This window comes from Tympanuchus pallidicinctus, unplaced genomic scaffold (genome assembly GCF_026119805.1).
Source record: "Tympanuchus pallidicinctus isolate F22 unplaced genomic scaffold, pur_lepc_1.0 scaffold14, whole genome shotgun sequence".
Taxonomy (NCBI): domain Eukaryota; kingdom Metazoa; phylum Chordata; class Aves; order Galliformes; family Phasianidae; genus Tympanuchus; species Tympanuchus pallidicinctus.
Genome location: NW_026294659.1, coordinates 17,295,880 through 17,309,650, shown reverse-complemented (window position 1 = coordinate 17,309,650; position 13,771 = coordinate 17,295,880). Strand labels below are relative to the sequence as shown.

The 13,771-nt window shown below is 40.8% G+C and overlaps 1 protein-coding gene across 2 annotated transcripts in view; it reads right to left on the bottom strand.

Moving 5' to 3' along the window:
• Window positions 1–12,819, bottom strand: part of LOC128076433 (claudin-8-like) — a 146,892-nt gene extending 134,073 nt beyond the window's left edge. For both annotated transcript variants that reach the window (XM_052674095.1, XM_052674094.1), the window contains exon 1: window positions 10,315–12,819. In XM_052674095.1, the coding sequence (XP_052530055.1) occupies window positions 11,666–12,340 (675 nt within the window). In that variant the 5' untranslated portion in view covers window positions 12,341–12,819 and the 3' untranslated portion in view covers window positions 10,315–11,665. The remainder of the gene's footprint in view (window positions 1–10,314) is intronic.
• Between the last annotated feature and the right edge of the window lie 952 nt (window positions 12,820–13,771).

The following is a 13,771-nucleotide window of genomic DNA, read 5'->3' as shown; positions in this document are numbered from 1 at the left end:
ATGAAGCATGGGAGAGAATACTTTCTCCTGTTGTTTCCTCATACGGTAAGATGCTGATTTTTTTCTGATGCTGCTCTCTCCAGTAGGAGGTTCAAACAGGTGGAAATCTATTTCTGACTGGCTAAAAGAACCTGCTATTTATTTGCTTTGAAATCCCCTTTGACTAAAACGCCTACCCATCAAGCCTAACGAGTTTCCAGCCAATGGAACACTAGGGAGGGGTTGATTTTACTGCTGCTTATGCGTATTGTGTCAGTAGTGATTTTATAATTAAGTGCCAGGGATTCACTTAAAAGCACCCCATTGCAGGGCTAATAATTTCTTAACTGCAAGATTGCAGCTATGTTGAAATTCAGTGCAGAAAGTTTGAACTTGCCTCTTCAAATGTTATGTAAAATAGATCATTACAGTTGTTCTTATGACAAAAGTTTAACTTGGAGTGGGGCTTACCTTCTAAGTACTACAGCCCTGGGAAAACACCTGATGTATTTTTTTTAATCTACCTGGGAGTTACTTGGTATACCTCTTTAATGCAGATTCCTTATTTTGATCAAACACAAAATTATAATCGCAATATTAGGCAGGTACAGGAAAGTCAAGTAATCCAATCAACATCAAAGTTTTACTCTACCAGCTGCATAATTCACAAGTATGACAAAATACCTGGCAGAGTTTTACAGCTTTTTCTTTTGAATCCAGGAGAAAAGGTCACTACTAGGAAATAAACCTCTATCAGGATAACTCCACTTTAGGATAGCATTAGGATGGCGTTGTTATTATTTTCTATTGTAGTAGTCTTCTCCAAGTAATAACTGTACAATTCAAAAAGGATGAACTTTTCTTTCAGCATAAAATGCGCCTTGAAAGAAGTCAGTGATCCCTCCCACAAAGCATTTATCTCAGCTTGCACAGATAGATACAAGCCTGGACAAAAATATATGCTGTAGACTAATTTGCCTTGGGCAAGCTAGAAATAACTTCTCCATTATGTTTTTTTTTTTTACTTTCTTCTCCCTGCCTTGAGATAATATTATATGATGACATCTCCTGGGTGTTGTTAAAATAGAGGTATTTCTGATTACTCCAGCTCTTTGTACCAATGGGTCTAGTTAAAAAATACTTCAGCTAAAGACAATGAAGGCCTCTGAAAGTGTTGGCCAAGAAAGGCAGAGTTTTAGATTGCTTGCATGTTTTTGTGTTATGAGCTCTGTGTGTTCAGAAATATCAAACATTGTTCTTGATGGTATTAATTTAGTTACAGCCTTAGGTGTCCACAGAATAAATTCAAAGCAAAGGAAAAAGTGAATCTAAACCATTCACATCCCACAACATCCCTTTTTTCCTACAGTAACTATCTGTAAGGAAGGACTGTCAGGTAGCACAAGTTGTATAATATAGTATTACAAGTCCATGTGAAAATACTCCCAAGATCTCTGAGTAATTCATTTTTATCTTCATGTTTACCATAGGGAATGTGGGAGAAAAAAATGTCCGCAGCTAAGATGTCAAAAGTAACCTTTAGAAATCAAATATGTTCTTGAATTTGTTTTTATAGAGATAAATATTGCATCGCTTTTCTGAATCTTGTGTTGAAGAAAAGGTAAGGGATTTTGCTTGACACTGAGATTAAACCCAAAGTCATAGGTACATACATGTCTAAAAGAAGCTCCTCTATCTGGCAAGAGAATATTTACTTAGAAGCAGACTGATTGAATACAAGACCTGTGCTATATAATTTGAGTCCAGTTTCCTTTCAGCTTGTGGAGTACTTTAACCTCTAAATTATCAAGACTATGTTATGTCTTGTTATTTTAATGTCAAAAAAGAAAAAGATCTTATGGAAAAAACTCTTGCAAGTAGCTTTAAAAAAAAAAAGAAAAGAAAAGAAAAACCCTTCTTGCAGCATTTTCAGGTAACCAGCTCTTGAAGGGATATAAAACTGAATAACTGACTTTGCCTATGCCCTGAAGCTGGTTATCTGACTGCCTTATCTAGCAGGATTTCTCTGAAATCTTTTTTTCCTTACATGACTCTGGGAGGGTCAGCCATTGAGGTCATGCATAAAATTACACTTTGAGACAGCCAGGGTATGGTTTGTATGGAAAATAAATCACAGAATTGTAGAAGCATAGGATGGCTTGGGTTGGAAGGCACATCAAAGAGCATGTAGTTCCTACTTCCTCACTCTCAAAAATACTATAAAAATGCATAACATGTTGACTGTGTGGCAATATATCCAGGGAGTGATAAATTAATGAGTGACTTTTTTGATGTCTAATTGGAAGTGGTACCTATGGTGAGTGACATCTGGATGTAAGTGTCAGGAACACCCAGGCTACAGTGCTGCATGTACTGCCAGAATGGTTCTTGTTATTGAAACCTGAGGGGTAGGAAGCAGGAAAGGAAAACCAATAATTGGTGGTTTTGAAATTTGAAGACAAATCAGAAACAAAAACGAGTCTCGAGAGACAGGCTGAAAAAGAAATCCAAAGAATAATAATGCTATATTGGAAACTTATAAGTACTGAGAAAACCACTCAGCCTATTAAGTGGCAAGGAGTGCCTGGATTTGCTGATCACTGGAATATTTGTCCATGTTTGATTAGCCTGGAGGGAGCTCTTACTTGCATACTCTAGGGAATTGTACCGCTATTTAGAGATTCATCCTAACTCTAAGAAAGAAACTCTTACTTGGCTGAGTTACTTCAAAATCACTCTGAACAGCAGAAGTAGAAGTAGAAATTAAATATGTGCATATATGGTGGGTATGGCGGATACAGTGGCACTAGTGTCAGATGAGCAGAAACAAAAGGAAAATCCCATTTCCACCTGTCTAGACTCTCCATTCTCTGTGCATCATTTGTGTATTTCTTCTATGTATCATCCTTCTGTTATGCTGTTGGCATTCTTACTTGCCTCAAGATGAGAACACCAGTTCTTATGCAAATGTGTATATCCCAAGATTTGCCTTCAAAGTAGAAAATAGACAATGGAGGAAGCATGTAGGCTTTACATTTAATCTTTCCCTGGATCTTTGTTCAGATTTACATCTTCTCCTCCCTTTAAATCAGGAAGTTCATTTGAATCATTTCCTGGGGGAGTACCTTCCATTCCTCCCTAGGTTTTACAATGCTGATGCCACCTGAAATAGAGGAAGTAGAGCGTTTCCAGTACAGAAAATTAACAGAACCTGTCAACGATCCCCAGTGCTTAATTAATTGTAGGCATCAATAATGTAAGCACTTCATTGCCTCCCAGAAAGGTTTTCTTCCTCTTTGTAGTTCTTCTATGTATATTGAATCTTACAGTTCTGATACATGAACAGACAACTCTGTACAGTGCATATAAATATGTTATCCTTGTTTACAGGTGCAACTATAATGTACATAGTTCATCAAGAGTTCAGGTTAAGAATAGACAGGTTGGCTATGCTACAAGCTGAAAAATTTAATTCAAGGTTCAGCAACATTTCTGACACAGACTAATAGATATATTTATCTAAAGCATACTTTAGCAACTACTGGGAGTTATAGGTAAGGCCACACTGATCTCACTCATCCCATATAAGAAAAATCTCCATTGAGTGTACAACAAATAGGTAGATCTGTTTTGGAATCATGATGCAATCATACTTAAGGTAGTGGTTCCATTACTTTCTATGGTGTTTTGATTCACTACTGTATTTTAAGACTACTGGTAAAGTAATGGTTGCCTTGTTTCAGTTTTAATGTAATGGACTTAAGGCAGTAGAACCTTTCCAATAAGTGCTCACTTTAATAATGCTGCCTGCACATACGTTAAAAGCTGAAGGCTCATCTTGTTCCCTCTCTCATCAAGAGTGGCACGTTTTGCAGTGAGAAAAGCATCTGATCTGTGTAGCTTGGGAAGGGATTTCCTCCAGGCGCATGACCGGCTCTGTATTTGGAGTGCCAACCTCTAACTCTAGCTTTGAGGCACCCCGTGACTGACAGCTGAATTGAAAAAAAAAAAAAACCTGTTTGTTTTTGCTCATCTTCCTCAGCACGCCTGAAATTCACAGCCTGGCAGAACTGCCAAAGTCTTAATGATATTCTGTGTAATGATATTCTGTCTGAGGAAGCCTGACTCCTGGACACTGAATGAACTTGAGCTCTGTATAATAAAACCCTTCAGTAATAAAATATTAAATACTCCTTTGAGTATTTAATCCATCCAAACTGCTCCAGGCTTTACAAGGTATTTGTCACCTCAATGGTTATGTGCAAGGAGCAGCCATCCTGAGAGAAATAGAACATGCCAGAAAATATGCAATCATTCTGTGCTGCTTAATGACAGGACCTCAAAACTATCCTCTAGAAAATATCTGGGGGGTATTTTATTGCTTAGTTGACATCAGACTGTTGGAAATATAACAGTGGCAAATCTCAAGGTAGTATTGATTGTTTTCATAAGGGTTAGCAGCAGGGTGTACAGTTAGGCTATTACTTGATGCAGCCCAGGGGACCTCCTTTATTTAAATGATTTACTCCAGTGGAATAAAAGAGAAGGATAAGTTATATTATGGCAGCAATGGCCTAAAGATAGATGAGAGGCAAGGCTTGTAGAAAGAGGTAGCTTTTACGAGACTTCCTGATACAGTTACAAACAAGATCACTGGTGAGAATCCCAAGAAAGTTTGCTTTTGGAGCACTGCATTTTTGACCTGGGTTTCCAACAACTAAGCGATGCAGCAAAGTAAAAAAGTCTTAAACTTTTAAGAATAGGACTTTTTGTTCCACATTCCTCAATTATAATTTGGGCTTCTCCCTGTATGGTGTATACAGTATAGTCCTCCCATGCATATATAATCCTCACTTTTTGCCCTCTCAAAAACCCTACCTCTGGAATGAAAATAAACACGTGGTTAATTGCCTTACAAAACAAGCCCTAGCATGACAAGTTCCACTGCTTCTAGCCCCAGCCTCGTGCCCAGTGATAGCACCTGACTTGGCATCTCAGCCCACTGCATCACCATCCTACACTTCTACTCTCTCTTCTTTCTATCTCTCTCCAAATCCAGAACCCTTTATCAAACATCTGTGATGTTCCCATGACTCCTTCCTCGTGAGTCTTCCCAGGGGATTCACCTCTTCTCCGGAACATCCTGGTTGACTTTCCACAACTGGCAAGATCAGTGCCCCCTGGGAAGGAGCAGCACAGCCCTGCCTGTTGGTCTGCATAGGTAACACAGCTCACGTTCCAGTTTAGCTCAGTTTCCCATCAAACAGGGGGAATGCAGAGCAGAAGTGAAGCTCTGCCTAGCCAACCAGTTGCTCCAGCACTCACTCTTCCTGGAAGCCATAAATCACTTAGAATTTGTAGTGGCACAGAAACCAAAGAAGACATATTTTGCAGGAAATGATTGATTTTTGTCACATGATCTCAGAACATCCTCTCCAGTACTGTAAACCACTGCAGCCCCAAGGATGCACCCCTACCACTGCAATTTTGCACACTTATTCATCTCCATGGGGCTGAAGCGTCTCTGTACAGTGACAGCTCACTGCCTGCAAGGGGGACAAAAGGAAGGGAAGGGGAGAAGAGGAGAGGGGAGGGGAGCTCACATTTTGAGGCAGAAAATTATATGTGAAAGATGATTAAGACTAAAATATCTGTATCCAGGCACAAGACCATTGTCAACGAGGTGAAAAATACCTGGAGCACTGCAGGCATACGACTCATCCGTTTCAGATCAGATTCTTCTTTATTAATCAGACTGAACAACCTAAGGACATGAATGTGGATGAGGCTTCAAAATTTCCTTGGAAGTGTCTGGAATTTGGATCTCATGGGAAAAAAAAAGACACACTTGTAGAATGTAGGTCCATGCTCAACTGGATGAATTACTTCACAGAGAAGGTATTTGGTAGAACAGAAGAAGAGAAAAGTTAACCAGCAAAGAAAATGTATCAAAGAGGTCAGAAATTTTAAGGGGAAAATGAAACTCAACTCAATAAAATCAATCAAGGTAAAGCTTTATAAAAAGTAAAAGAAAAAGGTGCTATGGGCATACAAGCTGAACAGCAAAATAAGAGACACAGTAGGGTGTACGAGTCTAAGAAAGGTATTTATATTCTCTTTGTGTTTAGGTTGCAATAAGGACATAGAATGAGAACATAACAGAACTGCTGTACTGTATCCAAGGTAAGCAAAACATTTCAAATCTTTACGAGCATAAATTGAAGAAAGACAATGATTTCCACTGAAGGAAATACGTGTGCAGTTCCAAATATGATAGCTAGGACTGTCAGCATATGTGTCAAATCAGAAGAGATATTGTGTATGGAGAACAGTGAAATAAATGGAATGAGTGGGGAGGTGGAAAACCCTGTGCACAACTAGATATCCATTAGTCAGAATGTAATTGCATGATATGATTTAAAATCCATTAAGAAAAAAAAGGAAAAAGTATCTGGAAGTAAATAGGAAATTAAATAAAATACAGAGACTTAGCAAAAAATAGATTCATTTTTGTTTGATAACATTTTCTACAAAATAGAAGTTGAGAAAATCTAATCCAGTTGGACCTTATTAAAGTATCTGACACAGTGGTGGGAAATGAACAGAGACGCTGAAGGATCGGAGAAGAGTAAAATTAATGCAATATGTATAGAGAAGCTACCAGTGAGTAAAACAACAAAAGGATATGTTGGAAGAACTGCCGCATTTCTATTTCTGAATGCTGCCTTCTGTTACTGGTGGAGCCAAGGATTTCTCTAGGGTGTCATCTTATTACCCTCAGGTATCTGGCAGTAAAAGAGGAACTGCAGTAGGAAATTTGCATTCAACTCTGAGTTGGTCAATGTACTGTCAATAATTAAGTCCCTCAATACAGGGAAGCTCATGATCTCGAGGCCTAAAGTAACAGAATTGAAATGCATTTAATATATTCAAATACAGCTTTTTTTTGTGTCAACAATCTACTTATGATAACCTGCAATAATTGCATTCACTGAGTTCAACAGTGACAAGTCTTCCTCTGGGACACTTTGTCCAGTTTTGGCCATCAAACTTACAGAAAGAGTTGAAGCAGCCAAAACTAAGTAGATAAACAAGAATGAGGAGAGATTTAACATACATGCCAGTGAAGAAAAAGTTAGAGATTATTAAGTTAAGCAAGAGAAGTTCAAGAGGTCAGACATAACAGTCCTGAAAGATGGAACAGTCTGCCTGCTTTAGAGGAAAGCAGTAAGCTGTTTTCATTGCCTTCTGCTGGTGGGATAGGAAATAATGGAGCAGCCCTAGATTTCAATGGGTAGATTTTATTTAAGCTTAATGAAAACTTTTTTTAATGAAAATGATAACCAATAGATTGCTAAAGACACAGCAGTGTAGTCATCTCTAGACATTTTTATTGCATAAACACATTTGGTAATACTTTTGGCACAGCTATTTACTGAGAAAAGCAATGGGCTGGTTTATGGCTCTCTCCTGCTGTACCTATGTATGGGACTGTTCTCACTAATGAAAGGAACTAATGGTGCTAATGGGACTCTCAGTTGTACCCAGGTAAAGTAGTTGGTTAGTAAGCCTTCTCATTTTTCAAGCAACAAATATTTAGGACTGCCACAGGGCAATGGGCAGAAACTGAAACACGGGAAGTTCCATACAAACACCTGGAAGAGCTTATTTACTTAGATAGTGATGGAGCACTGGAACAGGCTGCCCAGAGTGGTGGTGGAGTCTCCACTGGAGAGGTTCAAGACTTTCCTGGATACTTTCCCGTGTGACCTGATGTAGGGAACTGTTTTAGCATGGGGGTTGATCTCCAGAGGTCCCTTCCAACCCATACAATTCTGTCATTCTGTGATTCTGTGAGGACTTATCAGAAAGATGTTGTGATCACCAGCTCCACAGGGCAGTGGGAGAAGTGGGGAAGCAGCATGGTGTGCAGGGCAGTTGGCTATTTTCACCAGGTGAAAGCTTCATGATGGAGACGTGGAGAAAACTCAAGGGCTGTAAGCATCCAGACTGCAAAAGGGAGGAGGAATTGACTGAGGTATTTAGTTTAGGTTCTCAATTCTGCTCTGCAATGTAGTACTATTGTAGCGGTAGACATGTCTCTGTAAGGACTGGAGCTACCAGCTGGAGTTGCCTACATTGCCCTTCCTCCAGCTCAGCAGGAAGGGAGAGCTGTGCATCATGCCTCACTCTCAGAAATCCTGCTGTACCTGCTAAAGGTGCTCTGAGCACTAGAGACTGGAAATGGAGACAATATCCTCCAAGCATTATTGTCTGCTGGCACTGGTCTTCTACTGTTGTGTAGGCACCTGCTTCTGGTGGTGTCAGTTGCAGGTCTCCGTGATGACGCAGGAAGGCCATTTAAATATTTCGCTAATGAGCTTTCTTGGCTGTAAGACCCAGGATTATGTGGACTCTCCTACTCTACCCAGGTCCAGGTTATTCTGCTCATCTACTCTACTCTCATGAGACCCCACCTGGAGTACTGCATTCAGTTCTGGGGCCTTCAGCACAAGAAGGACATGGTGCTGTTGGAACAGGTTCAGAGGAGAGCCACAAAGATGACCAGAGAGCTGGAGCACGTCTGTTATGGGGACAGGCTGAGGGAGCTGGTGTTCTTCAGCCTAGAAAAGAGAAGACTCTGGAGGGACCTGAAAGAAGCAGACAAATCCATTACGTGCAGCTGGCCTTATCAGATTTGCAGATATGTGATAACATCATGCATCAGGTGATTTGTTCTCATATACAGATGTGAAACCACTTAAGACAAGAGCTCAGTTGCATCCAGGCCCTCCTGAAACGATGGCTCCACAGCCACCTGTGTGCTCAGCACCTCAATGCCTAGCACTAGTGAGGGTAGTGCCTAGAAGTGCAGACAGCAGCTCTGCCCTCCAGTCCTTCACAACAGTTGCAGCAGCAGGAGGAGAATTTCCAAAGAGGCTCATTAGAAATGAAAGCCCAGTTACTGAATGACAGAGCAGTGATTGAAATCTTGAGCCTTCGCCCAGGTGAAATTTAACAGAGCGTTCCTCCCCTCTGGCCTCCAAGTTGTGCAGTCATTGCCACAGCAGAGAGGACATCTGGTGGACCTGGCAAGGCTCCACATCCATTTCACACTGCAGGAATGCTCACAATATCCCCAAGTGCGGGATAAAGGTGAACAAGTTACTAGACCTTCCTTTCATGCATGGAGGTAAAGTTCCTTATTTCCCAAATAATTTCTCTTGTTTGTAACCAAAAACATGAATTCCAAGTTGCAGGATTTAATACTGGGAAAATGATAGTTGCAGGCAGTTGACTAGTTCTGGGATATAATGCCTTGTGTGGCACCCTCTGCTCAGGCCTCTCCGGGCTCACTCAGTGCATAAATCTGAGGGAGGTGAGCTCCGTTTAAAAGTGAAGCTTTGATTTCAGTGTTCTTGAAGATATGGCATGCAGGTAAGGTATAATTTAAAGGAAATTGTTGGAGGTACATTAGAAGTAATTAAGGGAGATAGTGTCCTACTAAGGTGGATATTTTGCAGCCAATATAGGATGAGTATTGTGAAATCTTTGAGATTCTCACAGTTCATCGGATCTGTGTTTCTGTTTATCCTAGGGATACTTTTAGAAATCTTCTTGCATCTTCTTTTGTGTTTTTACAACATCATTGTGTGCTTTACCAGGAACTGATAAAACTATCCAATGCGTAGCAGTGGTGTTCAATATTCACAAGGCTTTTACAAAGATGTCACACTTATCTCACTTTCCACTGAAGCTTTCCTCAGACAGTTAGATTAATACTGTATGAATCACTCTGTGTTTTGACAGCAGAGATAACTAGAGTGCAGCTGTACATATGAATGTAGTTCTCTAAGTGAGATCTTGCACCTACTTTTTAGAGGGTTGAACTAAACAAGTGGCTTTATTGCAGACACTGTTATAAATCCTACAAGTTCGTGTAGGATCCTCCACTCTCTTTTCCCCCCAGAAAACAGTCTGGATGTGGGTATAAATATTAATGAAGGAATATGAAGGAAATATAACTAGATACTGCTATATTACACAAAAAGTTCATGAACATTACACGTGTACATATTTAGAAATAATTTGCTTTAAAATAAGGAGAAAAAATAAAGTTACATACACAAGTACATAGAATCATTAAGATTGGAAAAGACCTCTAAGATCCCCCAGTGCAACCACCAGCCCACCCCCCCACGCCCACTGCCCACGTCCCTCAGTGCCACATCCACACGGCTCCTGAACACCTCAGGGACGGTGACTGCACCACCTCCCTGGGCAGCCTGTGCCACTGCAGCACTTGCTGAACAGAAATTTTTCCTAATATCCAACTTGAATTTCCCCTGAATAGCTTAATATGCATCTTATAAACACTACAAAAAGACAGTTTTAGAGTAGCGTGCAGATTATTTTTTCTAGCTTGCTCAGAGTTGCATTTTATGAAGTGAAGAATTTGAGTCTGAATTTTCAAGTAGTAATAGTCTAAGGAATTTACTAGAGAATTACAGATCACATCATAAACTTTCTACAAAATATTTAAAATAGTCAATCACACTTGAGAGCAAAATGTTGTTCTCATTAAACACCACAAATTGAATTGTGTCATCAGTAAAGTCAAAGGCAAAATGCTATTAATTTCCATGGGCCTGGGGTTACAAGATTCTATTAAAAATATTATCACTATTGATTAATTTGGGTCATTTATTAAATTAATTTGTATGGAACTACATTTATTTTTCTGTAGATTTAATTTCATTACATTGTTTTTTATCATGGGTACATGATCTTGTTATTAAAAATATTGTTGAGCTTGTTCTGGTGTCAACTTTGAGAAAATATTATCACTTTTTATGCTCTTTTGCCTATAAACCATGCTGGTACAAGTGGATCTCAGCAAAAATATGGGTTTGACTAACCAAAAGATCATTTTTTAAAGGCATATATTTCATAGCATCCTGTGGCAGCTAGCCAACACAGTGCTTGTGACCTGTGCAATATTGCAAAATGTTGTGAGTTACATGGAGTTTGCAAGGGAAAACTGTCACTTCTAAAGAGAAGGATGTGAATGAGTTCAACCTTTATGGATTACAAAAGAAATAGTAACTTTCACCAAAATGATGGTATTTAGAATGAATATAGGGCTATATTCGTTCTCTGAAATAAGGGGTATTTTTCATGGATTTCAGCTTACCTTCCTCTGATAAATAAATTCCTCATGAAACTCTCCATCAAACCCACAGTAAATCAATCTGTTAGCGAACACTTTTCTTTTAAACCATTGTTATCTTGTCCTTATTCACTGTTATCCCATCTTTCCCAGGAAAGAAAAAAAGTGGAATTATCTGCTCAGCTCCCCTTTTCTTTGCATTAGGGCAGTATTTCATATCACCATGGAACTTTCATTTTTATTTTACACATAAAATGCAACCCAAAGCAAAACCACACAACCCCAAAGCTATTCCAAATGAATATGAGATAGCATTAAACAGTCACCTTCCCATATGGTACAACTGTCCCATGCCGGAGCAGAGACCACTGGGGGTTTCTCCAAAATGCATCGACCACAGCAGCATTTACAGAACAGGAGGCAAAGGCAGCTTTCATTGAAATCCATCCAGATGCATTGAATGCTTAAAAAAAAATGTTCAAAGAAAAGTAATAACAAGGAAAAGTCTGGAGGCATCTAGACGTACTGACTCTTAGAGTAGGCACTTTCGGTGGTCCCATGCAAGTGTTGGTTGAGCGGCAGGTGGTGAGGAGGCACAGAGTAGTTGTAGCTCCCAGTTTTCTCACAGCAGCGACAGAAGCAGCAGAATATGGCTCCAGCAGCCAACAGGCAGAAAGCAGCCACCCAGCCTAGGTAGAGGGCCTCACCAAGCTCCCTCTTCTGTGCCACATTGACCACGGGGTTGTAGAAATCCTTGATGATGGTATTGGCAACCCAGCAGATTGGAACAAGCACAGTGGTACCCGAGAGGATGAAGAGGAGCCCAGCTGCCAAGAGGATATAGCCTTTGGTCGGCCAGCCGCTCTGCCAGCACCGCGTACACTTCATTCCAACAGTGGCAACCAGAAAAGCCAGGAAGGAGAGCACTGACCCAGCACACATCAGTCCCCTGGATGCCTGCAGGTCTGGCGAGAGGGCCAGCACGGAGTCGTAGACCTTGCACTGCATCCTGATGTTGGCTTGCCTGATGCAGTGCATCCACAGGCCTTCCCAAATGGTTTCAAACACGATGATGTTATTCTCGATGAAGGCAGACACCCTCCACTGAGGCATGCCCGTGACTGCAAATGTCCCAATCATACCGAGGCCACCAAGGAGCAGCCCAGCAATCTGCAACGCACCACTGATCATGTTGCCTTTGCAAGGTGTGTACCTCTCAGCAGGTTTCCTGAGATGAAAAAAATAAAATAAAATAAAATAAAATAGAAACTGTCCAAAAGTAGCTGTCCTTTGTGTGAAGAAAGTTCCAGAGTCAGGCTGTACAGCCTTAAATCAGCTTGAATCTGGCACGCGCTGTGAGGGACTTGGCTGCACCTTCGTCGTCTTTATAATTCCCCTGCCACCACTGACTCAAAGAGGCAAACCGAGCAATCAAGTGGAACAGCTTTCCTAAGCAAGAGTCAGGATGAGGTGTGTGTAAACCAGCAGGAGCCACTTAGGATAAATGCACCTTCTGGGATAGGTACATTTGCATTGAAGTTGCTTATTTGTAAATTAAAAAAAAAAAAAAAGAACACTACTCTTCACTCTAGATGTTGTCTGCAAGTTTGTCAGAGCCAAGGAAATGGACTCTGCAGGCAGAGGCTGTGTGTGCTGGTGCACTAAGTGAAGCCGTTGCCCTGAAAGTGCAGTAATCTGCTTCTGACCCCAGCTCAGCTCAGGTTCCCGCAGCAGCAGTGGCAGTGGGCCAGGAAGAAAGCAGAGCTGCCTGCCCCACCACTGGGCCCCTGCCTGCAAAGTGCTCTTGTTCAGAAGCCTGGAGAGCACTGCGGCAAAAGCATCAGGGAACAAAGCAAATCAAAGGGACAAAGGGACTCTGAGACTGAAAAAGATATCTCCTCAGAGGATAGTCAGAGCTTCAAAACACCACTGAAGAGTTAGAAAGGAAAAATAAGAGACCTCAGACCTGCTAATACCTGTATACACAAATAGCTTTATACGTATTTATTGATCTACAGAGTATATGGGGATAGGCAAATTTCTGGAGATATCCACATCCTTCAATAATTGCACAGAGTTGTGATTTAAGCAATGCAGCAAACTGTTTTCCAGTGTAAAAGTGAGCCCAGCATTTATCACAGAACCACAGAATCATCAGGTCTGGAAAAGACCTCTAAGATCACCCAGTCCAACCATCAGCCCACCCTCACCATGCCCACGTCCCTCAGTGCCACATCCACACGGCTCCTGAACACCTCAGGGACGGTGACTGCACCACCTCCCTGGGCAGCCTGTGCCACTGCAGCACTGCTCTTGCTGAGGAGAAATTCTTCCTAATATCCAAACGGAATTACCCCTTGATGGAGTTGGGTGCATTGAAAATTACTGGCTCTCCAGGTAAAAAGCCATTAGCGATACCAGCATGCATGCAAACACTTCAGAAAAACATCATTAAAATAATAGTATAAATTAAGTATAATTATGGATAGCAGGTGAGCTGTTCATCCAAGATTTCTTGGGTGACCTATGGACAATCCTGGGAAATTCAGGTGAAGGACTTCGTGAAAGTCAAAGCAAATGAAACTTCAGACAAAAAATCTAGAAAATAATCAGACACAACAG